The sequence below is a fragment of the Oryctolagus cuniculus genome, chromosome 15, assembly GCF_964237555.1.
Source record: "Oryctolagus cuniculus chromosome 15, mOryCun1.1, whole genome shotgun sequence".
NCBI classification, from domain to species: domain Eukaryota; kingdom Metazoa; phylum Chordata; class Mammalia; order Lagomorpha; family Leporidae; genus Oryctolagus; species Oryctolagus cuniculus.
This window is the reverse complement of record NC_091446.1, coordinates 11,234,634-11,258,389: the sequence shown is the minus strand read 5'-3', so window position 1 is coordinate 11,258,389 and position 23,756 is coordinate 11,234,634. Positions and strand designations below refer to the sequence as shown.

Genomic DNA, 23,756 nt, shown 5'->3' with positions numbered 1-23,756 from the left:
GGCCATCAGTTAAGTATGCAGAGCTGGTTGGTTGAGGAGTAGCCCTCAATCCTGACACCTGTGCTGGAGTCCTCGTGGCTCAGCCGAGTGGCAAACGCTCCTCTTGGCTCTTCTCATTTATCCTAGACAGGACTGTCGCTCGTAAAACCAGACTCCGACTGCCTCCCCCCCAATCCTGGGTACCCTGTGACCAAGATCCTGGAGACGAGGCCAGAAGGAGGCAGCCGCACCTGTGCTTCCTCCCAGGCTGTAGCAAAGGGGGCCCTAGGGTCCTTTCCCTGTTCTCTCCCCGCCCAAGTGTGCGGCTGCTGCTTCCTTCCCATGACTTCTCCCCATCACCCTGCTCGGCCATCAGGGCAAGGCGAGACCTCCCGCGTTCCCGGTGCTGGAGGGGCTCTGCCACCACCCCAGCCCTGGGAGCTGGCGACGTGTGGGCAGCTGCCGGCACCGCCTCTCCCTCACCGTCCCCGTCACTCTCCAGGGACAGGAAGATGTCTGGGGGGAGAGACTTTAGCTCAAGATGGCCTGACCCGGCAGGACACCAGACAGCGGAGCTGAAAGGCGGGAAGGCAGCGGCGGCTCCTCGGCCGGCTGCCCAGGGGCTGCAGCAGCCGTGCACCCTTGCCGCCGCGCTCAGCACTTTGCTCTCTTCCCCTTGCAGAGATCTCAAGCCTGAAAACATCCTGCTGGATGATTACGGTAAGTCGGGGCCGCGCGCGCGGGAAGCCCTTTGCCGGCGACACGAGCCTAAGTGAGCATCTCAGCCTGCACAGCGCACGCACGGGCCTCCCAGGGGCTCAGGGAGGAGAGGCTGACGCTAGGAGGGGACAGGCAAGTGGAGCAGACCCCAGCCCTCTCCTCCATCCTGGGGCCTGGGGAACGCCGTGGCATGCCCAGAGGTCCTACGGCCGTGTGGCTTGGACAGAGAACTGGAGCCAGAGCCGGGAGAGTGAAGGAGGAATCAGATTCCCAGAGACTGGCTGCTCTGTCCAGAGCAGCCCTGAGCCCCTTCCGTGCACCTCCTCCCGTTTGTGAAGTGGAGACCGTGTGCCCGCCCCGCCCCGCCCCGCCCCGCGTGCTTCCAGGGGCGGAGCCAGTACTGAGGCTCCTCCAGGCCCGTATCAGGGAAAACTGGCATCACTGACGCCACCCAGTGCTGTTTTCTCTTGGGTGGGAGTGTGTGGGCAAGAGCAGCCCAGGAACCCCTCACGGCTGTTCAGCCTCTCAACCTGGAGAATGGTTTTACCCTCTTCTGTCTGCCTGGATCTTCCCATCTCTGCAGAGGGAGCAGGGTGAGCAGGGTGGCTTCCTATACCCATTTTACAGATGACAAGACTGAGGCTTAGAAGGGCCAACTTGCCAAGGTCACCAATAATGTCAATAGGGAGGCAAGAGCAGAAACCAAGTCTCCTGCCAGCAGGCTGTAGACCCAGACAGCCCCAGAAGCAGGAAGGGTTGGGGGAGGCCACAGTGACCTGGAGGGAGGTATGTGTGAGTTGCTGCTGGGTGGAGGAGCGGGTGGGAGCTGGGAGCTGCCACCTGGGGGTGAGCCCCACCCGCACCACTGTGCCCCGAGGCGGGCCGCTGGCCCGACGCACCCTGGTCCCCTTTCCCAACTCTCGAACTCCGCTGAGCCGGAGAAATCGATGCAGCTCCGGCCTGGCAGGTGTCACTGGAATCGGGCCTGCTGAGGTCCAGGCTGCGGGGGGCCGTGGTGTCCACAAACAAGGAAGGGGGCGGGTTGTGTCCCTTCCTGCAGGATAAGATGCGGCAGTGACCCTGCCGGGTGGCAAGACAGGCAGGGGCAGCGCTCTCAGCATGGGCCTGTCGCCTGGGCCTTCGGGGTCAGCCCTGCCCCTGAGCTCTGCCTGGGCCTCCCTGCCAGGCCAGCCCAGCCATTTCCTCCCCTGCTTGCTCCTGCAAGGGAAAACAACCTCCACCGACCGGCGAGGCAGCGCAGGGCGTTGCTTCCTAAATTGCTTTATAATTCTTTCCCTTTAAGCAAATGGTTGCAAAATGTCAGGAGGATGTCATGCTTTTCCCATGAAGCAAGCCCAGAGTCGGGCCAGGGCGCCTTAAACTTGGTGACCTGCGCCTTCCAAGAAGCCCATTAGGGCACTTTATGGGGCCTGCCCGCCAGCAGCCAGCCAAACCCAGGTGACCTTTGCATCTTTGTTTTGCTCCGAAACTGCAATAACTCCCCCCCCCACCCCTAACTCCTGAGCTCCCCAGGGCCCCACAGTGGCCCTGAGAAGGCAGCCTGGGGTCGCAGCCGTCACTGGCTAGATGAGCGGGACAGCGTGTGTGTCTCCTGTGTGTGGCCCGGCCGGGTGGTCCGGTGTCCGCACCACTGCCTCTAGGGCCCGCTGACCCTGCCCTTCCCCTCAGGCCACATCAGGATCTCAGACCTGGGGCTGGCCGTGAAGATCCCCGAGGGAGACCTGATCCGCGGCCGAGTGGGCACCGTCGGCTACATGGGTAAGTGCGGCTCTGCCCACGCTCCTCACGTGCTGAGCCTCCGGAGCCCGCCCCACGGAGCCCTCTGCTGCTTTGTGCGTCACTGGTCAGAAGCAGAGTCAGAGACTCCCCCGGGGAGCTTGGTGGGTGGCCTTAGCGTGGTGGGGTGGAGCGTGGAGGGGGCCCCAGGAGCAATGTGACTCCACGAAGCTCTAAAATCCCTGACCCCAAGCCCACCTGTGTCTCCAAGTCAATCACTTGGGTGGGGGCAGGAGGGGCAGTGACCTGAGGCTGGTGCTCAGTGTGCTGGGCGGGGCGACAGCCCTCTTGTGGAGACCCCTCAGAGGAAGGAGACCCCAGGAAGGGCCCCAGGGTGTGAGGGGCACAGAGCCAGCTGCATCACCCGGTGGGACTCCAGCTAGAGGCCAGCCCCGGCTCCCTGCCCTGCCTCGCCTCTGCTAAAGCCAGCCTCCTGTAATCCCCCTTCCAACCAGGGCCGTTGGCTGGGCTTCCTCACACACATCCCCACTTCCCCCCCCCAGGGAGCCAGGCACGTGGCTACCCTCAGGCCAGGTTCATGCCAGCAGCAGATGCATCAGTTCCGCACTGTCTCTGGTGCTGAAGGTCCCTTTTCAGTTGCCATGGCATTGGGCAACCTGGGGGGGGGGGGTGGAGAGAAAGAGAGAGAGAGGGAGAGAGAGAGCGCCCATGTAAATATTATGATAGATGGGTGGATTGGGTGGATATATAGATGGATAGGTAGGTGGATGGATGGGTGGGTGGGTGGATAGGTGGATGGATGGATGGAGAGGTGGGTGGGTGGATGGATGGATGGGTGGGTGGGTGGATGAGTGGATGGATGGATGGATGGATGGGTGGATGGATAGATGGATGGATGGGTGGATGGGTGGGTGGATGGATGGAGAGGTGGATGGATGGATGGGTGGATGGATGGGTGGATGGATGGAGAGGTGGATGGATGGATGGGTGGATGGGTGGGTGGAGGGATGGATGGATAGGTGGGTGGGTGGATGGATGGGTGGATGGGTGGGTGGATGGATGGGTGGATGGGTGGGTGGATGGATGGAGAGGTGGGTGGATGGATGGATGGACGGAGAGGTGGATGCATACATGCATACATGAATGCGCGGATGGGTAGGTGGACAAATGATGGCTCTCCCTGCATACCTGAGTGAGCTCCTGCCTGTGCACAGTGTTGCATATTTGTCGTGCACAATCTCTGTTGTATGCCTGCCAGGGCGTGTACGGATGCATTTGCCTCTGGCCTGCCCGATGACACAAAGCTGTCTTTTTTTACACTTCTGTGGTGATTCTATAATTCATTCCATCAAAGGGTAAGGAAGACCTAGGAGGGAGTGGTAAATTTAAGTAATTGTTCATCAAAGCAATCTTTAATTGAGGAGGACCCACTTTTATTCACGGGAACAATTGTGTGCAGCACCTGCTGTGTGCCAGGTGTCACGTGTGTTAGTGGGGACACAGCAGGGAGTAAGCAGCTCACGTTGCAGTAGGGGAAACAAAGAGTCAGCGTGGAGTTTCCACGCGCTGAGGTCCAAAGTCTGAAGCCACAGTCAGAGTCCCTCAGGAAGCACAGAAGGGAGCCATCAGGGCAGGCTTCCTGGAGGAAGCAGTATTAACAGACATGGCTGGGTAGGACTTGGCAGGGAGGAGTGTTTCAGCGTGAAACCACAGGCCTTCTGTGAGCGACGCCATCGCTCCTGGGTGCAGGATGGCTGAGGCCCAGCTGGGGCACGGAGCAGCACTGGCCCCGTGTGCCTGGGCTCTGCCCTGCCCCCGCTGTCTCTCACCCTCCTCACCCCTCTCCTCGACCCCTAGCTCCAGAGGTCCTGAACAACCAGAGGTACGGCCTGAGCCCTGACTACTGGGGCCTGGGCTGCCTCATCTACGAGATGATCGAGGGCCAGTCGCCGTTCCGCGGCCGCAAGGAGAAGGTGAAGCGGGAGGAAGTGGACCGCCGGGTCCTGGACACCGAGGAGGCCTACTCCCACAAGTTCTCCGAGGAAGCCAAGTCCATCTGCAAGATGGTGAGGCCCCGCGCGGCTCCCGGCTGCCCGCCAGCGGGACCAGAGCCAGGGCAGCCAGGGTGCGGGCGGCACAGCCCATGCCAGAGGGGCAGGTGCCCCCCGCTGTGGACACGTGTGGCCAAGAAGGGATTCAGGAAAAGCCTGGGTGGGGGCCAGGGCACCCCATGAGCCAGGGGAGGGGCTAAGGTGAACCGTGTGAGGCCCCTCACACCCAGCTTTGTGGGGGAAGCCAGCCCAGGACAGGGAAGAGATGGTCTGAGCTGGTGTCCAAGATGGAAAGGGACCATGGCGAGCCCCTGCCCTTGACCTCGGCTGCCTGCTCCCAACAGCCCTGGACACCCCCCACACTGACTTGAGATGAAGGGCTGCACGTGCAGGTGTGATATGTTTACAGTCTGCCTGGGAGGCCAGAGGGAGGAAGGAGCCATGGGAATTGTCACAAGCATTAGAGCGGGAGGGAACCCAGCCCTGGGCCAAGGCCCTCCCCACCCTGGGGCTGGCCCAGGCCCTCCTTTTGGCTCTGTGGGCAGATGGGCACTTCCTGCCCCTGCCTGGCTCAGGTTCCGAGTTCCAGCCATGCCCTCCCGGGTCCCTCAACCTTCCGTGCCAGGCCCAGCCGTGCCGACACCCTCACTGCAGCCATGGGGGACAGCAGGGGCCTGGAGCCCCCCGCGTCCTCTCCCTAGAGCCCCACCACACCTGGAGCAGCAGGCGGGCTGGCGGATCACCTGCCTGAACCACAGGGGCCTTGCAGCAGGTTCACCTGTGCACGAACAACCCCGGCCTGAGCTTGGGGAAGAGCGGACCCCGGCGCTGAGGAGCAGTGGCTTCTGCTTCCAGCACGCTGGGACTGCACCGCCGGTGGCCCAGGAGCTGAGTGGCTGAGCGCGGCCGTCTGCCCTCTCGACGGCTTCCCCACGCCAGCTTTATTCTCTGGTCACAGCGCTCCGGGAAGAAGTGTTGGGGGCTGCATCTGCACTTGGCTGCGTCTGGCAGGAGTCGCTGAGGGAGTGGGAGACAGAGTATCTCCTGCAAACTGACTCTCCAGCCGCATGGCCCGCGGCCCTGTGCAGCTGGGGCCCCATGGAGGTCCAGCAGTCACAGCAGAGGCGGGGTAGGGGAGCAGGATGCGCTGTGGAGCAGCAGGAAGTGGAGATGTGGGTGCCACCATGCGTGGTTAAGCCATGGCAGGGTGTCTATCCAGCGTGACCAACCTGGACCGGGGTGGGGAGTGGGGGGCTGACAGCCACGGACAGAGCACCACCAAATGTCCTAGGTCAAGCTCAGGAGTTCAGAGAAGCAAGTCTTGAGAGACCTGAGCAGGGGTGTGGGATGGGCTGTGAGGGTGAAGAACCCCTCTTTCCCCACAAGTCTCCCAATCATCTTTGTGGCCGGTTCTCCTGATGCAGCCGGGACCAGGAGCTGCTGTCCCTCGGCTGCCCCCTGGTGGCCACTGTGGAGAAAGGCGGTGGCCAACTGCAGGGACGGCAGGCCCAGCCCCTGGGTGCAAAGTGTAGACCCCCCCCCCCTTCCCTTGTCTTCCTCCTGGAGCCTCTGTCTTTTACCCATGATCCTGGAGTTTGGAGATGCTGGTCTTGATGTCCTGTACTGCTTTAACCACAGCACCTGTCCCCTGCCAGCCAGCCTGGGAAGGGAGCTCCACACACAGCCAGGAGGCCGGTCATGGGCCCTGGTTCTAGCCCCGTTCCGTCTTGGCAGCCCTGCCCTGGGGTCGGGAAGTCATGCAGCTCGTGCCCCTCCCTGTCCGTGGGTCCAATCCCTCAGCCCAGACCCAGCGTCCACCTGCCTTGACTTTCCTCAGCCTCCTACTGCTCTCTCTCTGGCCTCGGCCTTCTTGGTCCCACCTGCACTTCCAGCCCGTCTGCAGTCCTCCTCCAAGGAGCCCACTCTGCCTGCCCTCCACCCCAGCTCACACCTCCTCTCCCTCATCCCCCCGTGTCACTGCACACAATTGCAAACACCGGCCTGAGCCGAGCTGGGAAACAGGCAGCTTTAGAGGAGTGTTTTGTTCACTCTGTGCGCTGCGTCGTAGAAAGGGGAGGTTGGTGGGCTGATTGCCAAGAGTTTACGACGAGAGGAGACTTCACATCAAACCAGGGTCTGGCTGGCGTTCAGCCTGGCAGCTGCTAATGAGCAGCCAGGCTCCGCCCCCAGCCCCCCTTACCTTTGTGGCCCTCATCCATACCACCTGTTGGGGCTGGTCGCTGCGGGCTTCGGGGGCCACAGCTGGAGCCTTGCTTCTTTGGGATTTCTGGGAGCAGGGAGGACCCTGGGCCCAACAGGGCCCAACTCATTAGCCGAGAGAAGAGCGGCTGAGGCGTGGGCACCAGACCCCAGCCACGGCGCAGTGGTTGGTGGACTGAAGGGTGATACCTGGCTCGGTTCCCTCAGGGATGGGACCTGCTGCCTGTCCCGCTTTGACTTCTTTGTTTGGAAGGAGGCACCTTCTGCCGCAGGCTGTGAGCTGCAGGGGGCCACTGCCTGCTCTCTGCACAGCGTCCTGGCCAGCTCCGTGCCTGCCACACGGGGGCCAGCTGGCAGGAAAGGTGCATCCCAGGAGTGCAGGCAAATTCAGGGTGCTGGTGGCGGACGGGGCTGGACTCCCTTTACCTTGACTTTGGCCCACTTAGTAGACACCAGCTGTATACAAGTGTTGTACTCCATGGAACAAAGGAGGTGGGGGCCCCGGAGTGCAGGGGAGGGACAGAGGCCTACTGGAGGAAGGTGTGGACCCTGAGAATACAGAGAGCAGAGTCACAGAACACTCATGGCCTTGGCTTTCCCTGGGCCAGCCCTAGCCAGCCAAGGCCCTGCCCATCGGGCTGCACCTTCACCCACCTCGCCTTGCCTGCCAGCCTTCCTGTTTCCTGGCTGTGACGAGATCACGCCTCCCGCAACTGTCTCTAGCCTCCTCTGCCTCCCGATCGGAATCCTCCCTCCTGACCTGGCCCTCAGGACCACCCCCGCATCATCTCTCCCAAACCAGCTCCCTTGACCCTGACCACCCCCACCATGCTCCCCATACCTGCGCTGCGGGACCCCACTGCCCAGATTCTTTCCACCTGTGCCCTGCTCCACCTCCCCAGCCTCCAGGGCCTGTTTGGCAAGTTGCACACAGCCCAGCTGCCCCTTCCCCACGAAGCCTCCCCCTGACCCCCCTGGGCACCCCCTTGGCTGCGGCATCTTCTTGCAGCACACAGGTCTGCTGGGGGAGGCAGAGACCTGCAGAGCCAGTCCCGGGGCCCTGCCACTCCCGTGAGTCACTAACAGTGCAGGCCCAGGAACTGTAGCACATGGGGGCATCCAGTGGGGCGGAGACGCAGACAAGACCCTGCCCTCCCATCACAGCATCCAGCTGTGCCATGGACGTGGGGCCGCAAACGTGCTTGGCGTGGCTCGGGGGGCAGCGTCTTCGGGTACTGACGGGGGCACAGACGTGGCGGAGGCTGGAGGGGCACCGGGAAGGGTGCCGGGACACCCGTGGGAAGAACAATGGCTGCTCTGCCCTCCTGGCCGTGGACGGGACGACCTGCCTGTCCTCTTGTCACTCTTGTCACCTGCCTGTCCTCTGGGGGCTCTCTTGTCACAGCTGCTGACCAAAGATGCGAAGCAGAGGCTGGGCTGCCAGGAGGGGGGTGCCGCCGAGGTCAAGAAGCACCCCTTCTTCAGGAACATGAACTTCAAGCGCTTAGAAGCCGGGATGTTGGACCCTCCCTTTGTTCCAGATGTGAGTAGCCCCCCATCCCCACCCCCACCCCCACGCTGCTCCGCAGGCCTGGGCCCCCCAGTCTTTGTGGGACCAGCGTGCCCCCTGCCCCTTCCCTCCAGGCCACTTCACGCTGACGTTGCCAATGAACTTGATGCCGGGCAGTGCAGGTAGGATATGGGCTGGGGAGCTCCACAAAGAGTGTGCAGAAACTGGGGAGCTGGCCTAGGCCAGGGACTTGGACAAATCTTTCAGCTTCAGTTCCTCGCCTGTCCCATGAGGCCAGTGACACCCGCTGGCCCGACCCAGCAGGAGAAATGAGAACTGATGGGAGAGCGTGCACGCGGGTCGAGGACCACCACGTTCCGTTCAGGTTGGGTGCACCGGTGCACTGCTTACACTCTGGGCTGGACCCGGCACAGTCGGCTCAGATCGCAGGGACCCAGTGGTTCTGTTCTGGGGAGCCCCCACGTGGTGGTAAAGCCCAGGTTCACAGGCAGACCCAGCAGAGGCCAGAGGGGCCTGGGGTGTCACAGCTAGCGGTCAGGACCAGGAAGGCCGTGCTCGGGTCTCTGTTCTTCAGCCAAGGCTCCTGCGCGCTGAAAAAGGCGCCCACCGGGGCACTGCCTGGGGACCACAGAGGCATGGGCACTGCCCCCGCTGAGAGCTGACTGCACCCGGGAGCTTCACATGGGTGTCTTGCCCTAGGCCCCAGTGAGAGTGCACCACAGACCAGGGCTTCCCCACCCCCGTCCAGAACCAGTGTGGCACTGAGAGTTGAGGATGGGGACGGTGCCTGGACGCCAGGTCCCCCTGGAGGGGAGGACGCCCTGGTCGTGGGGACCAGGCAGGAGGGCAGCAGCAGGCTTGGGGAGCACAGCGCTGGCCCCAGCCGGCCCGTTAGAGCAGCGGTGCTGGGGGTGACCAGGGAGCGCCTTCTCGAGGGAGGCAGGGACTCTGAGAATAAGAGAGCAGGGTCGCTGGGCGCCACAGGCTCGGCCTGCAGAGGGACTTCAGCAAGTGGCGGGGAGGATCCCGATCCCGCGTTTGCTCTCGGCCTTGGCTGCCCACATGGGATCCCTTGAAAAGCATGCACGAATCCTGGGCCTGAGAATCTGGGATGAGGCCTGGGCACCAGGATTTTTTAAATCTCCTAGGAGATTCCAACATGCAACCGGGCTCGAGAGCCGCCGTGTGCCAGGAAGTGTCACAGTCAGCAGTCTGTCGTTTGTTTTGTCAAGGGCTTGGGGAGTGGACACAGCTCAGTACTCCCGGGCACTACATAGAATGACCATGTGTACATGGCCACTGTGTCATGGGGGCCGTGTTGGCTTGGAGAGGAGGTGGGTGCCCCGGCTGCATTGTGACAAAGGCTCAGAAGCCGGTGGCCATCCTGTCACTGGGACACCTGTCATTGTGGTGACCGGATGGGCTGAGTCACAGCGCAGGAACTATTTCCCACCACCCCCCCAGGACCACTGCAGTGAACAAAGCACTCGGGTCTTTCCTTCCTGGGACTTCTGGGTTGAAGAGAAGGAGGGGAGGTGTCGGTAACCGCCCCTGAAATTAAAGAAATAGGGCCCCCTGGGAGAGGAGTCCAGGCAAAGGCGGGGGTGGCGGTGGAGCGACCTGCCCTGCTTTCGGCACTGAAGTGGTGGTTTTGCAGGTGTGGTTGGTCACCTGGGTGGGACACCACCAAGGTGCAGGGGAGTGAGCAGGGCCAGGCCCTTGGGCCCCTTGCGGCCCACAGCTCATTGTGGTTCCCAGATAGTGAGTCACCAGGCGGGCGGGGCGGAGCCTTCCCCTGGCCCATCCCGGCTGCACCAGCACAGGCCCTGGTGATGGCCTCGCCCAGGCCCAGTGGCCACCATCGTAAGCCAGGAGGCTATTGTTGGCTTAATCTTTTCGCCTCAGTTGAATCTTCTCAAAACCACAATAAGTGGATTCCAAAAGGAAGCCGTGCGCTGGGGTTGCGTGCACGCCTTTCGGTTACAGGTGCTGTTTCTTTCTGTTCTTCAACATCGCCTGTGTGCGTCCCCACAAGCAGCGAGGCCCTGCTGCCCTGGCCCCGGGCCTCACTCGTCATCCTTGCTGTGCAGGAGTGGCCCAGAGGCCCCGAACCGAGATGCTTGGGGACGTGGGCGCCTCCGGATGCGTGGGCTCCCAGGGCAGCAAGAATGTCTGGCAGGGGCGGTGGATGCCCAGAGGGGCCCTGTCCGTCCCCTGGCCCAAGCTGGAAGGCCTGTGGTCTGAGTGTGGGAACAGTGGCAGGAGGAGCCCCAGTTAGGGCGTGTGGACGCCCCGAGCTCTGGTTTTGCCCCAGACGGCAGCAGCAGTTTCGGGGAGCATCTCAGGAAGATGTCCCCACTGCCCCCCACCCAAGCCCCCAAGGCCTGGCTCGGGGAGGCAGAGCCCCTGCGGGCCGTGCGTGACCAAGCCCCACCTCCGCCAGCCCCGGGCCGTCTACTGCAAGGACGTGCTGGACATTGAGCAGTTCTCCACCGTGAAGGGCGTCAACCTGGACCACACAGACGACGACTTCTACTCCAAGTTCTCCACCGGCTCCGTGTCCATCCCGTGGCAAAACGAGGTGAGCCTGGCTCTCGGCCGGAGGGGCGGCCGGCGACCCCCACCCCTCTGGGCGGAGCATGGCGAGGATGGAGAGCTGGCGGCCGGGGTGGTCCCTGGGGCCCTGGCCAGGCTGCGAGGCAACAGGAGGCAAGACTGGGCCCCAGGGAAGTTTGCCTGGGAAAGGAAAGGCAAAGCTGGGGCGAGCTGGAGGCCCGGGCGGGATGGAGCCAGCGGAAGTCAGCGCTGCTTGGGACGAGCTGGCAGTGCTGGGTGCAGGCAGCCAGGGCTGCAAAGGTTTGGTGGTGGGAAGAGGAGTGTCCCCCTCTTCCCCGGGGAGGCAGCACGCACACAGCCACAGCGTCAGTAGGCAGTGAGGACCTGCGCCCAGCCACGGGCCTGTAGAGCAGGGCTTTGTCCCGCCCTCGAGGTAGAGGCCGGGTGGTGTGGGGGGGGCAGGGGCAGGGGCAGCTCCGGGGCTGGCAGACGAGGGATCCGGGGGGGGGGGGGGCAGGGGCAGCTCTGGGGCTGGCAGACGAGGGATCCAGGTGGTGGGGGGGGCAGGGGAAGGGGCAGCTCAGGGGCTGGAAGACGAGGGATCCAGGTGGGGGGGGGCAGGGGAAGGGGCAGCTCAGGGGCTGGCAGACGAGGGATGGGGGGGGGGGGCAGGGGCAGCTCCGGGGCTGGCAGACGAGGGATCCGGGGGGGGGGGCGGGGGCAGGGGCAGCTCCGGGGCTGGCAGACGAGGGATCCAGGTGGTGGGGGGGGCAAGGGAAGGGGCAGCTCAGGGGCTGGAAGACGAGGGATCCAGGTGGGGGGGGGCAGGGGCAGCTCAGGGGCTGGCAGACGAGGGATCCGGGGTGGGGGGGCAGGGGCAGGGGCAGCTCAGGGGCTGGCAGACGAGGGATCCGGGTGGGGGGGGGGCAGGGGCAGGGGCAGCTCAGGGGCTGGCAGACGAGGGATCCGTGTCTGTGCCGGGCCCTGCAGATGATCGAGACCGAGTGCTTTAAGGAGCTGAATGTGTTCGGACCCAATGGTACCCCCTCGCCGGACCTGAACCGAAGCCACGCCCCGGAGCCGCCCAAGAAGGGGCTGCTGCACCGGATCTTCCGGCGGCAGGTGAGGGCCCCGCCCCCGCCAGGCCCTGCCTCAGCGCCACTCGAGCCCAGAGCTGCAGAGTCCCACCTGGGGTGGGAGCAGCAGGAGGGCTGGCCAGCCTGTCCACAGACCCGGAAACCCCCATGGCCGAGGGAACCCCAGGGCAGAACAGGCAGCCCGTCCAGCTCTCTCAACCCCGACCCTGTTGTGTTCGGGGGGACCAAGGGTGTCCCCGGCTTCACAGGATCCCACCACTGCCCTCGAGACACGGGAGTGCCTCAGCTCCCCAGTTGTGCCAGCCAAGGACGCCGCCAGGCAGTGCCAGGGACTCTTGGGTGGTGAGAGCCCCCGGATGAGAACCACTGCCTCCCTGGGCCCTGGTAAAGTTCCCTAGGTACAGGCTGCACCTAAGAGAGCAGGTGTGTGGGGGGATTGAGCCTGCAGGACCTCACGGCTCCTGGGGTGGACCCCTTCTGGTGCTGGGCCCCCAGCCGCTGGCCAGTGGAGCCTACTTTTGGGGAGGCACATTCTCCCCCTCGGAGCCTGGCCCTGGAGGAAGGGGTCGAGCAGGCCTGGGGAATGGGGAACTTCGAGGGCCCCAGCCCGCCCAGCAGCCATGACAGTGGCCACAGTAATGCCTCCTTATGCCTGGCCCTTCGTGAAGCCACAGCCCTGGGGGTCTCATCCTGGGCCCTGGGTGCCTCCCCCCACACACACACACACCCCTGGTCCCCAGGCCCAGTCCCCTCCCTCTTTGCTGCGGGGATGAAGGTGGCGTTGACAGAGCTGGGCTGTAGACCAGGCCCTCGGCTGAGAGCTTTTCAAAGGCTTGCCTATCCAGGCTGCACAAAACCCTGGGCCCTCAGCATCTCGCTCACCTCCCCCCTGCCCCCGGTGTGTGTGGAGTGCCTCCTGGGGCCAGGCTATGGTCCCAGGACTCGGACCCAACGGTCCTGTGCTCGGGCAACCTAGTGAAGTGCAGACCTCATTGCCCCATTTCACAGATACGGAAACTGAGACCAAGAGCGGTGAAGGGACTTGCCCAAGGTCACCCAGCTGGTGAGCCCCTGGGAACGGCCTCGGGGTCAGAGGGCAGAAGCACACACAGGTGTCTGGGGAGAGATACACGGGGCGGCACCTGGAACTGTGGTCTTACCCAAAAGCTTCATGGGTCACTTTCTACTGCATAACGCACTCGTGTTGGGAAAACACAATGTGGAAATGCTGCCATTGGCCACAATTGAAGCTCCAGAAAGAAATGACTGTCCCCTCCCCTGTGTGGCTGAGCCCCCAGGACCCCCTTATCTTAGAATGGGGACTGGCCGTAGGGTCTCCCGGCCCAGGTTCAAATCCGGCTCTGGCATCCCCCCTTGTGTGATAGCTTAGGGAGCCTCTGCCGGCCTGAAGCACGGGGGTGGACACGGCCACGGCCCAGAGGACGGCGCCCTGGCTGAGTGCCCAGCGCCAGCACCTTCGCAGCAAGCATCCCCCTCCCCCGGCAGCGCTCAGGGCCCGGGTGCAGACGCCCGCCCGGTCACAGGAGCACGCAGCCAGCACCCGTTGGGTCTCACGTCTTCCTGCAGCCCCGTTAAAGGAGCTGCTCTGACCCGTGACCCGGGTGGGGACGTGGCGGGGAATGACTTCCCCGAGGCGGCAGCCAGGAAGAGGCAGCTGGCGCAGCCCAGCCCAGGCAGGCCAGCAGGGCATCACAGGAGGGGCTGCGCCCCTCAGCCGGGGGTCTCTTCCCAGGCCCGGGGTCGAACCCTGTGCCCACCGGGGGACCTCCGGAGCTGGGTCTGGGGGCAGAATGCAAATGGCAGCCAAAAGCAGGAGCAGCCGGCCCCCAGAGCCGCGGCTGTGTCAAGCCCAGGCTTGATCAAGGGGGCTGACTCTAGCATCTCTCTCTCTCTCTCTCTCTCTCTCTCTCTCTCTCTCCCCACTAGCACCAGAACAATGCCAAGAGTTCGTCCAACACCAAGAGCAGTTTCAACCACCACATAAATTCCAACCACGTCAGCTCGAACTCCACTGGAAGCAGCTAGTGTGCACTCCGGCCTGCGTGCGCAGCGGCGCCGGCCCTGGCCTCGGGAGCAGGACTTGCGTCCGGGGGGCTGCCGCCCGCCGCCCGCCGCCCCCGCGACGCACAGCCTCGAGGTTTCTCAAAGAAACCCCCACTCAGGTCTGTTTCTCGAGGCGGCCCCGCGCCTTGCCGAACATTGCAATAGAGGTCCCGTCGGACGCGACACCTTGCACGCGTTTTAACAGTATCCCAGCTAGAACTGAATTTTGTCTCTATTATTTTTAAAGACAAGTTTTGTAAATTTCTCTATCGTCTCAGTTTACATTTTGTATATTTGTATTTAAATGAAAGTCAGACTTTGAGGGTGTATATTTTCTGTACAGCTGCATTAAGCCATGTGTTTAAGACGTTAGGGGGGCGGGGGCGGGGGATTTACCAAAAAAGAAAAAAAAAAACTGGCTCAAAACTTCCGGAGCCTCAACATTTTTATTAAATGTAGAAAATGATTCACTTCCACTTTGAAAGGATTGGTCGCATCTGCCTATGTCCAACTCCCTGGTCCCATCGCCGCACTGTCACGGGTGTCGTCATCACCACCGCTGGCTTGTAAGAACCTGAACCACGCACACTTGGGGACAGCGTCCCTCCTGCAGGCCACAGCCAGGGGATTGTCCTTGGGGACCCGAGTGGTTGCTGGGGGTGTGCCCATCTCCTGGGGGGGGGGGCGCACGCCGCCGTGGTCGCCTCGGCCTCTGCCACCTGTGTCTTCTGGGAGCCGCTTCAGCTCTGCCTCCGCACGGTCCCGGCTGCTGGACTTTGTTTTTAAGGATGGCGTGGAGGTGACAAGGTGCGGTCGTGGAACTCCTAGCTCCCAGCCCCGTGGAGGCGCCCGGGGGTGGAGGCGCGGGTCGTGCTGAACGTGCCCACCTTTGCAACTGCAGGGAGGACCCCAGCATGTGTCCTGGGCACCCTGAGGCCTCTCCAAGGCCCCCCAGTTTCGCTGCTTGGGTTGTGTCTCAGGCAGATGAGATGCCCCCCCTCCCGGGCGAGGCGGGCCCCCTGAGGTGCTCAGACACTCCCGTCTTTTGCCCAGGAGGCGGAATCTCACATCTCGGATCTCCAGGTTTCTGGCGCGAGGAGCCCCTGCAGGGCTCGGGCGGCTGTGCCAGACCAGAGGCCCCTAGAGGCCGCTCTGGCCCCCTGCTGCTCAGCTGCACGGCCCCAGCGGCTGGCCAATCCCTGCTGCTCCCAAGAGGTGACAAGGGGCAAACCTGTCCTCCCTCCCCTCCCGGGCAGGGTGAGTGGCTGCCCTCCCCCACGCTACCTGGCTGAGCCCCTGGCGTCCGATTCTGCCCCAGAACCCAGCAGCTGCCAGGTTTCTCGCCGTGTGGGGCCTGCGTTGTTAAAATGCAGATTCCCAGGCTTTGCCGAATGGGAACCTCTGTGAGTGAGGCCCGGGGATCTGCATCTGCCAATATCCCTGCCCTGTGAGAACCGCAGCCGCCGGCCACCAGGGGGCTTTGCCTGTGACCGCCCCAAACGTGCTTCTCCGTGACCCAGCAGCTGGGCGCCCGAGCTTCTGGGGAGGGGTTGGAGGCACAGGCGCAGGCCCCTGGGACAAGCTGCCCACGAGGGGCCTGACCTTTGCGACTGGGTGTGTGTGTGTGTGTGTGTGTGTACACGAGGTCATTCTCACAAACAGGCAAGAAGAAATGGCCAGACTCCCCCGGGCCCCTCCACGTGTGATGTCACTTTAGGCCCAGCGCTCTCACCAGGCTGCTGAAAACAAAGCAAACCTACGTTCAGGTTTCACTGAGGAGGTGGGAGGTCTTGGGACAGTATTTTAAGACCCTCCAAGAGTAACCACCAGTCCAGGCCACACCCCCTAAAAACCACACCCCCTCCACCTCTGGCCAGAAGCTCCGCCCCTTTTGCCCAGTGCTCCCTGGGGAACCCAGGGTTGCGGCTAAGTCTCTGCAGTCTCTGTGCCTCCGAGCAGGGCGCTGTCCTTGGCTGGCGGGAATCCCGCGCACCAAGGAGGAAGACGCAGCCGGCTGCCGCGTTCCTGCGCCTGCGAGATCCTGCGTCTGTGAGGTCCCACGCACAGGCCTCGGCCAGACTCTTGGGGCCACTTGAGCTCCTTCATGGTCCCCACCTGTCCTCCACACATGCCCGTGGGACACGGGGCAGAGCCACCGGGCCTGCGCAACCCTCCCCTTCCTTCCAGCCTGTCCCAGGCTTTGTAACAAAAAGGAAGTCACTAGAACAGTATGGGACAGGCCACCCCTTTCCCACCGAGACCCTGGTCCCCATTCCTGCCTCCTCACGCTTCCCAACCTTGGTTTCTATAGCTGCATTTTTAGAAGACTTTTTAAAACTAGAAACCATCCCTTCCGCCACCCTCCAGTCCAGGGCAAGGCTGACCGGGACAGTGAGCGGACCCAACTCTCTTAGGTGCCCCTGAGCTCTTTGCAGAGGAGCCGTCCCTGTGCCCGGGGTGACACTGCCTTCCCTGGGCGTTTGCCTTTGGGATGGGACCAGGTCTCCCGCCAGTGTCTCTGCTTGCGCTGCTTGGGGGCCAAGCAGCTGTCCCCAGTAGTCGTGGGCGGTCCTGGCTTTGATCACCGTGGACTACAAGGGTTTGGGAGCCCACCGAGGCTCCCCGAATGTGAAGAAGACCCGACCCCCACGTCAGCTTGTTCTCGAGTCTTCCTCGGCCAGGAATATCACACTTTAGACTGCTGAGGCCGGGGGCTACTCGCTGCACAGCAGCTGAACAAGTTTCCCTAAAGCGTTGCCCGTCTTGGCGAGGCAGACACAGCAGTGTGGCCTTGCTGACACGCACGGCTGATGGCAGCCCCCAGGGACAGCAACATGGACACCCCTGGAGCTCGGGGCAGCCCCTGAGGGTGCTGAGGGCTGCCCGTCTGGAAGCCAAGACGGTTCCAGGCTTTCCGAGGAGCCCACCCCACTGTTAAGTCTTGTCTCCCACACCTCGGCCCTTGGAGAAAGACTTGCAGCACGGGTCCTGTTTTCCCACTGACGTTCTCACTAAGCCATGGTCCTCAAAACACGGAGGGCACCCAGCCTCCCCCAGCCTGCTATCACCCCCGGCCTTGTCAGAGGGAACCGGGTTCCTGGGGCCCCTGGGCATCTCCTGAGAGCAAAGGAAATGCCAGCCAGCCTGGGCAACACTCACTCCTCTTCTTACGCTGCTGTGGGCTTGCACATCCGCCTGGACACCTGGGCCCTGCCACAGCAGCCTCTTTTGGGTTGGCTCGTGTTCCAAGGCCTTCCCGCTTCTGAGCCTTTGCTAAATGTGGAATCTGTGCATTGGGAAGGGATAAAGCTGTGTAAGTTGTGAGCAGTAGAGAGCTCACTTCTCTCCATGGTGACTGGGGAGCCTGGTCCCCAGAGACACCTCCTGCACCTGCTCCCACAGCTCAGATGTGTGCACCGCAGACCCCAAACAAGCAGACCTAAAAGTACAGGCACATGCTGGAGACAGGGTTTTAAACACTTAAAAAGTGGTCTTAATCTTCTAGAATCTAGATGTCTTCCCCAATCCGTCAAGAAGTCATTTTTATAATAGATCAAAAGCAAACATCCTTGACTAGAAGAGTTTCGTGGCTGTCGGTGTTGTTAAAGTAATAATAATAATTTCTAGTATCCAAAGGCTTCTGTTGTTTTCAGGGAGATTTTAACACTGATGAATGGAAATCATTGAAGATGGCGGCTTTTGTTCCCGGATACCCTGCGTCTTTGTGTTCCGTCTGATATGTCACAGTGCTGCTGTATCCAGATCGAACCACTGTTGTTTTTTAAGACAAATAAATTCCTTATTGGAAATAGCATCGCATCTCTTTCCTTCTGCTGCTCTTCTTAATCTTCTGCATGTGACAACCACGCCCAAGCTGCCCCGGCCCTGACCTCACACCCAGTCGCACCCAGCCTGGCTAGGAGCGGGCGAGGTGGAGGGAGAGTCCCCGAGCCCAGCGCTGAGACCTGGGAGCGGCTCCTGACCCTTCCGTGCACGCCCCGACAAGACCGGAACCACAGTGCTTCTCCCCTGGCTCCCAGAAGCAGGTGTCTTTGCCATCAGGGCAACGGGCAGGGCAGGAAGCTATGCACGGGGGACTCTCTTTGAAAATGGAGAGAAAGGGGCCGGCTGGCCATGCGGGTGGGGTGGGGGGTGGCCCTGCCTGGAGAAGGGTCTCTCCTGGGATGGAGTCAGCACAGAGCTGAGGGGGCCGAGGTCAAGGGTTTACTGGCTTCATGGGAAGATTTCTTAGGGAGAAAACAGATGGGCAGAGGGACAGGTATTTGGCACAGTGGTGACGACGACGCCACATCCCGTATCTGAGTCCCCGCTCTGCTTCCAATTCGGCTTCCTGCTAATGTGCACCCAGGGAGGCCGCCGGTGAGAGCTCAAGCATTCGCACCTCTGCCACCCACATACGGGCCTTCACTGAGTCCCCAACTTTGACCTGGCCCAGCTCTGGGTGTTCTGAGCATTTGCGGGTTGAACCAACAGACAAAAGAGTTTCTCTCTCTGTCTCTCTCTCTTTCTTTCTCTCTCTCTCTCTTTCTCTCTCTCTCTCTCTCTTTCTCTCTCTCTCTCCACCTCTGCCTCCCTCTTTCTCTCTCCCTTTCAAATAATTTTTAAATGTTTTCAATTACAAATTATTTGTAAAGACTTTTTAAAAGTATTTATTTATTTATTTGAAAGGCAGAGGCAGAGAGAGAGGGAGAGAGAGAGAGAGAAAGGTCTTCTATCCTCTGGTTCACTCCCCAAATGGCTGCAATGGCCAGAGCTGGACCAATCCGAAGTCAGGAGCCAGGAGCTTCTCCCAGGTCTCCCACGTGGGTGTGGGGCCAAGGACTTGGCTCTTCTTCCGCTGCTTCCCCAGGCACATTAGTAGGGAGCCAGATGAGAATGGGAGCAGCTGGAACATGAACCAGCGCGCATATGGGATGCTGGTGTTACAGGCAGCCCCAAAGGGGTTTTCTTTTCTTTTCTTTTCTTTTTTTAATTTGCTATTTTTTGACAGGCAGAGTGGACAGTGAGAGAGAGAGAGACAGAAAGAAAGGTCTTCCTTTGCTGTTGGTTCACCCTCCAATGGCTGCCGCAGCCAGCGCGCTGCGGCCGGCGCACCGCGCTGATCCGATGGCAGGAGCCAGGTGCTTCTCCTGGTCTCCCATGGGGTGCAGGGCCCAAGCACTTGGGCCATCCTCCACTGCACTCCCTGGCCACAGCAGAGAGCTGGCCTGGAAGAGGGGCAACCGGGACAGAATCTGGCGCCCCGACCGGGCCTAGAACCTGGTGTGCCGGCGCTGCAAGGCGGAGGATTAGCCTAGTGAGCCGCGGCGCCAGCCCCAAAGGGGTTTTCTTTCGAACAGAGGAGTAAGCCGCACAGGCAGGAGCGGGTGCAGGGAAGTGGGGTGAAAGGGTGGCAGGATGGGAAGGAAGATGGAGAATGTTGGGCCCTAGGCCAGCCTGTGCTGTGGAGAGGCTGCCTGCTGACTCGGGCTGGAGGTGGCCGAAGTCCAGAGCCCAGAGGGGAGGAGAGGGACAGAGCTGGAGTGTGGCTGACAAGCATTCTGTCCCAGTGGGCCAGGGCCGACAGACTGTTCAGCTAATCATTTGACAGGCAAAGTGAGGGGCACAGAGCGACTGGCCTTGTCACAGTGAACAAGGCGGGTGTCCACGGCTCCGGGGAGTCACAGAGGCCAAGCTGGTTTCTTGCATAAACTATTTTTAGAACTCTGGGCGGGCCGGTGCTGTGGCTCACTAGGCTAATCCTCCGCCTGCAGCGCCAGCACCCTGGGTTCTAGTCCCGGTCGGGGTGCCGGATTCTGTCCCAGTTGCCCCTCTTCCAGGCCAGCTCTCTGCTGTGGCCCAGGAAGGCAGTGGAGGATGGCCCAAGTGCTTGGGCCCTGCACCCCATGGGAGACCAGGAGAAGCACCTGGCTCCTGCCATCGGATCAGAGCGTGCCGGCCGTGGCGGCCATTGGAGGGTGAACCAACAGCAAAGGAAGACCTTTCTCTCTGTCTCTCTCTCTCACTGTCCACTCTGCCTGTCAAAAAACAAAAAACAAAAACAAAAAAAAAGAACTCCGGGGGGTGATGGGGTGGGGGTGCATTTCCTTAAACGTGCACAAAGCTAAGGTAGAATTCGATGTTGTATCGTGAGATTGCTTTAGACTATTATGAAACAAAACAGCATTAACAAGCAACCCCTAAAAACTCAAAATGGAACAAGTAAATCTATCTGCATAGGCAGTTGGTGGTGTTGGCAGACAGAAGCAAGCTCTGGAAAGACTGGTGTAAGACGGATTCTGGGCAGAACGGGAGGACCCAGGCCTGGGAGGCACGGCCCAGCGAAGGGTTCCAGAGTGGGACCTCGACACCGAGCTGAAATATCTCGGCTGAGAGAAACTGAAGGAGAATTAAATGCACTGTGCTTGCGAACTGGGAGAGTCAAGGTGATAACAACACCAAGTTTCCCCAGATGTAGCTGTGTACTCAATGCAATCCTAATGAAAACCCGGCAGGACTTATTGTGAAAGTTGATATCTGATGGCAAAATGTAGAGGAAAATGGAGCATATTTAGACCAGCCGAAACAACCCTGAAAAAGCAGCTGGAGAACCCGCTTGATCTCTATTAAGACTTCTGTAAACTGACAGTGGTGAAAAATGGTAATGTGCGGAGTGGCGTTCCATAAACACATGGATCAACAGCACAAAGTTATCCAGAAATAAACCCAGACTTCGATGATCAACTGATTTTTTTAAAGACTTATTTATTTATTAGCAAGTCAGAGTTAGAGAGAAGTAGAGACAGAGAGAGAGGACTTCCATCCACTGGTTCAAATGGCTACAGCAATGGCCAGAGCTGGGTCTATCTGAAGCCAACAGCCAGGAGCTTCTTCCGGGTCTCCCACACAGGTGCAGAGACCTAAGGACTTGGGCCATCTTCTACTGCTTTCCCAGGCCATAGCAGAGAGCTGGATAGGAAGTGGAGCAGCCGGGACTTGAACCAGCGCCCATATGAGATGCTGGCACTGCAGGCGGCAGCTTTAGCTGCTACGCCACAGCACTGGCCCAATGAACTGATTTTGACAAAGCTGTCAAAGCAACTCAAGGGGAAAAGGAAAATGTGTTTAACAAATGACCCTGGATCAACTGAACATCAGAATTGACCATGAAATTGAACCTCCACACCTCACAAGGAATGGCAATGATGTAGTTTTTAAAATTACCTTTTAGAAGGATGCACTCGACTGTTTACAGATGCAATGATCACGTCTCACTCTTGCTTCCACAGTGAGAGCAAGCAAGGAGGATGAGCTGGCGGGACCAGTGTGGTTAGAGAGGACAAGGTTGGTCAGAAATGGCCGGGCCCTGGAGGTGGGTCCCTCTGGGGTTCAGTACAAGATGATCTGCACTTTCCTGTATGTTTGAAATATTCCACCATAAGGAGTGAGTTTAAGAGAATTTTGCAGGGCTGGCACTATGGCGCAGCGGGTTAAAGCCCCGGCCTGCAGAGCCAGCGTCTCACATGGGCACCAGTTCAAGTCCCGGCTGCTCCACTTCTGACCCAGCTCCTGCTAATGTGCCTGAGAGAGCCGCAGAGGATGGCCCAAGTCCTTGGGCCCCTGTACCCATGTGGGAGACCCGGAAGAAGCTCCTGGCTTCAGATTGGCTCAGCTCTGACTGTTGTGGCCATTTGGGCTGGGGTGGGGATGGGGTGGGGGTTGAACCAGCAGATGAAAAATCCCTGTGTGTCTCTACCTCTCTCTGTAACTGAGTCTTTCAAAGTAATAAAATAAATCTTTAAAAAAGAGAGAGAGAGAATTTTGCTTGCAATACTAACAGATGCGCAGCGTTCCACCTGGAGCCTTGCAACCCCAGGTCAGGGTGGTCCTCACTCCCCCACCTGGCCGTCTGTCCTTTAACGCGTAACAGCGCTAACTCACTTTGCGTGCTTCCGTCGGTCAAGCTCTAACGCATGCCTTCAGCGCGTCCTCTCCGGACTCTGCCTGTCCCCCGGCCGGGGGTGGACAGTCTTACTCCGCCCGTTCGCAGATCAGGACACGGGGGCTCGGGGAGGGCCAGCCAGTCGGCGGAGCTCTCCCAGCTGCAGAAGTGGGGGCGCCGGGATCCCACCAGACAGCGGGCTCCACGACTTGCATGCTTTAGCACTGGGTCATGCTGAGTGTTTGCTTTTCCCGAGCAAAGGTAATGACGTGGAAGGACAGAAATGCTCAGACAGGAAATGCCAGCACGTCCAGCCTGCCGGAGCCTGGAGGGTCCAGTGAAACGCGGCCGCTTTGTAGGAAAGCTGCACCCTGCTCCCCACACTCGGGTTTGCCTGTGACCGTGGGCCTGGCGTGTGGGAGACATTATTAAAAATGTGATCATCCCCCCGCCCTCCGAAAAAAACAATAATGACAAAATGGCTGTACACGCGGCCAAGCCCAAAACCCGCATTTCAGGGCTGGGCTAGTCATGGCGCATCGGAGCCGACTTGTTCCAGCATCGATGTCCAAGCTCCTGCTCACTCAAAAGACCGTCCATCATGGGCCTCCGCAGAAACCTCACCCGAGCAAACACCAGCTCTTGGTGGGGGAGGCCGAGGCCTGCCGCACGTGTGGAGCTGGCAGACTGCGAGGCCGGGCAGAGGAGCCGCTGGCTGCAGCCTCCCGGGGCTGCCTCTTCCTGGCCCTGCTTCCTGGGGGTCTGCTGCAGCCGAGTGGCAAATGTAGATTCCTGGGGGCTTCCCGTGGGCACTGAAGGGGGCACTCGGCGTGCTTGGGCCCTGGCTGCTGCGCAGGGAACCCTGACGGCCCCCCTCCCCGGCCTCCTGCCAGGGTCTACGGGTGCTCCCAGCTCACTGTGGAGTTGCATCCCGATAAACCCATTGCAAGCCAAAAATACCCTATCTCAAAAACGCCCTGGGTCCACCTCACCCCCGGCACATCCAGCCCAGCTGCACAGCCCACTGCGGAGTGGGGGCCGCCTCGCCTGGTGCCCATGGGGGCTGCACTCACTACTGCCACCCAGGGACTGGGCCAGGGATCGCCGCTAGCCCGGGAAAAGCTCCAGATTCAGTTTCAAGTGCAGTTTCCGTGAAGGCACATGGCCTCTGCTCCTCCGTGAAGCCGAGCCCTCTGGCGGGCAGCCGGAGAAACGTGAGGTGGGTAGAGCGTCACATCACTACCCGCTGACACTTAGCCGACACCGTGCCAGGCTAAGCGCAGGGAGCTGCAGTCCCACCACCATTCCCGCCCCACAGACAAAGCCAGTGCATGGCCTGCAGGAGCCTCTGCGGACCATGTCCTTGACCCCCGCTCGGCAGCGTCCTCGTCTAGGGCAGCAGTTAGCAGCTGAGGGCGCAGCGTCTGGCAGGGCTGCGTCAAGCCACGGAGCTTCACTTTCTCCCTGTTTTTTTTTTTTTTTTTTTTTTGTTGTTGTTTGTTTGTTTGTTTTAAGATTTATGTATTTTTAACTTGAGAGTCAGAGTTACACAGAGAGAGAGAGAGAGAGGTCTTCCATCCGTTGGTCCACTCCCCAATCGGCCACAACTGCCAGAACTGTGCCGATCCAAAGCCAGGAGCCAGGTGCCTCCTCTGGGTCTCCCACGTGGGTGCAGGGGTCCAAGGACTTGGGCCATCTCCTACTGCTATCCAGGCCATAGCAGAGAGCTGGATGGGAAGTGGAGCAGCCGGGACTTGAACCAGCACCCATATGGGTTGCCAGCACTTCAGGCCAGGGCGTTAGCCCGCTGCGCCACAGCGCCGGCCCCCTCACTGTTC

At 60.8% G+C, this 23,756-nt stretch overlaps 1 protein-coding gene across 4 annotated transcripts in view; it reads left to right on the top strand.

Annotated features, from left to right (window-relative positions):
- GRK5 (G protein-coupled receptor kinase 5) overlaps positions 1-17,787 on the top strand; it is a 208,261-nt gene extending 190,474 nt beyond the window's left edge. For all 4 annotated transcript variants that reach the window (XM_051824219.2, XM_051824222.2, XM_051824221.2 and 1 more), the window contains 7 exons: positions 662-699; positions 2,389-2,478; positions 4,315-4,523; positions 8,134-8,271; positions 10,703-10,840; positions 11,806-11,937; positions 13,860-17,787. In XM_051824219.2, coding sequence (XP_051680179.1) covers positions 662-699; positions 2,389-2,478; positions 4,315-4,523; positions 8,134-8,271; positions 10,703-10,840; positions 11,806-11,937; positions 13,860-13,958 — 844 coding nt within the window. In that variant the 3' untranslated portion in view covers positions 13,959-17,787. The remainder of the gene's footprint in view (positions 1-661; positions 700-2,388; positions 2,479-4,314; positions 4,524-8,133; positions 8,272-10,702; positions 10,841-11,805; positions 11,938-13,859) is intronic.
- The last annotated feature ends 5,969 nt before the right edge of the window (positions 17,788-23,756 follow it).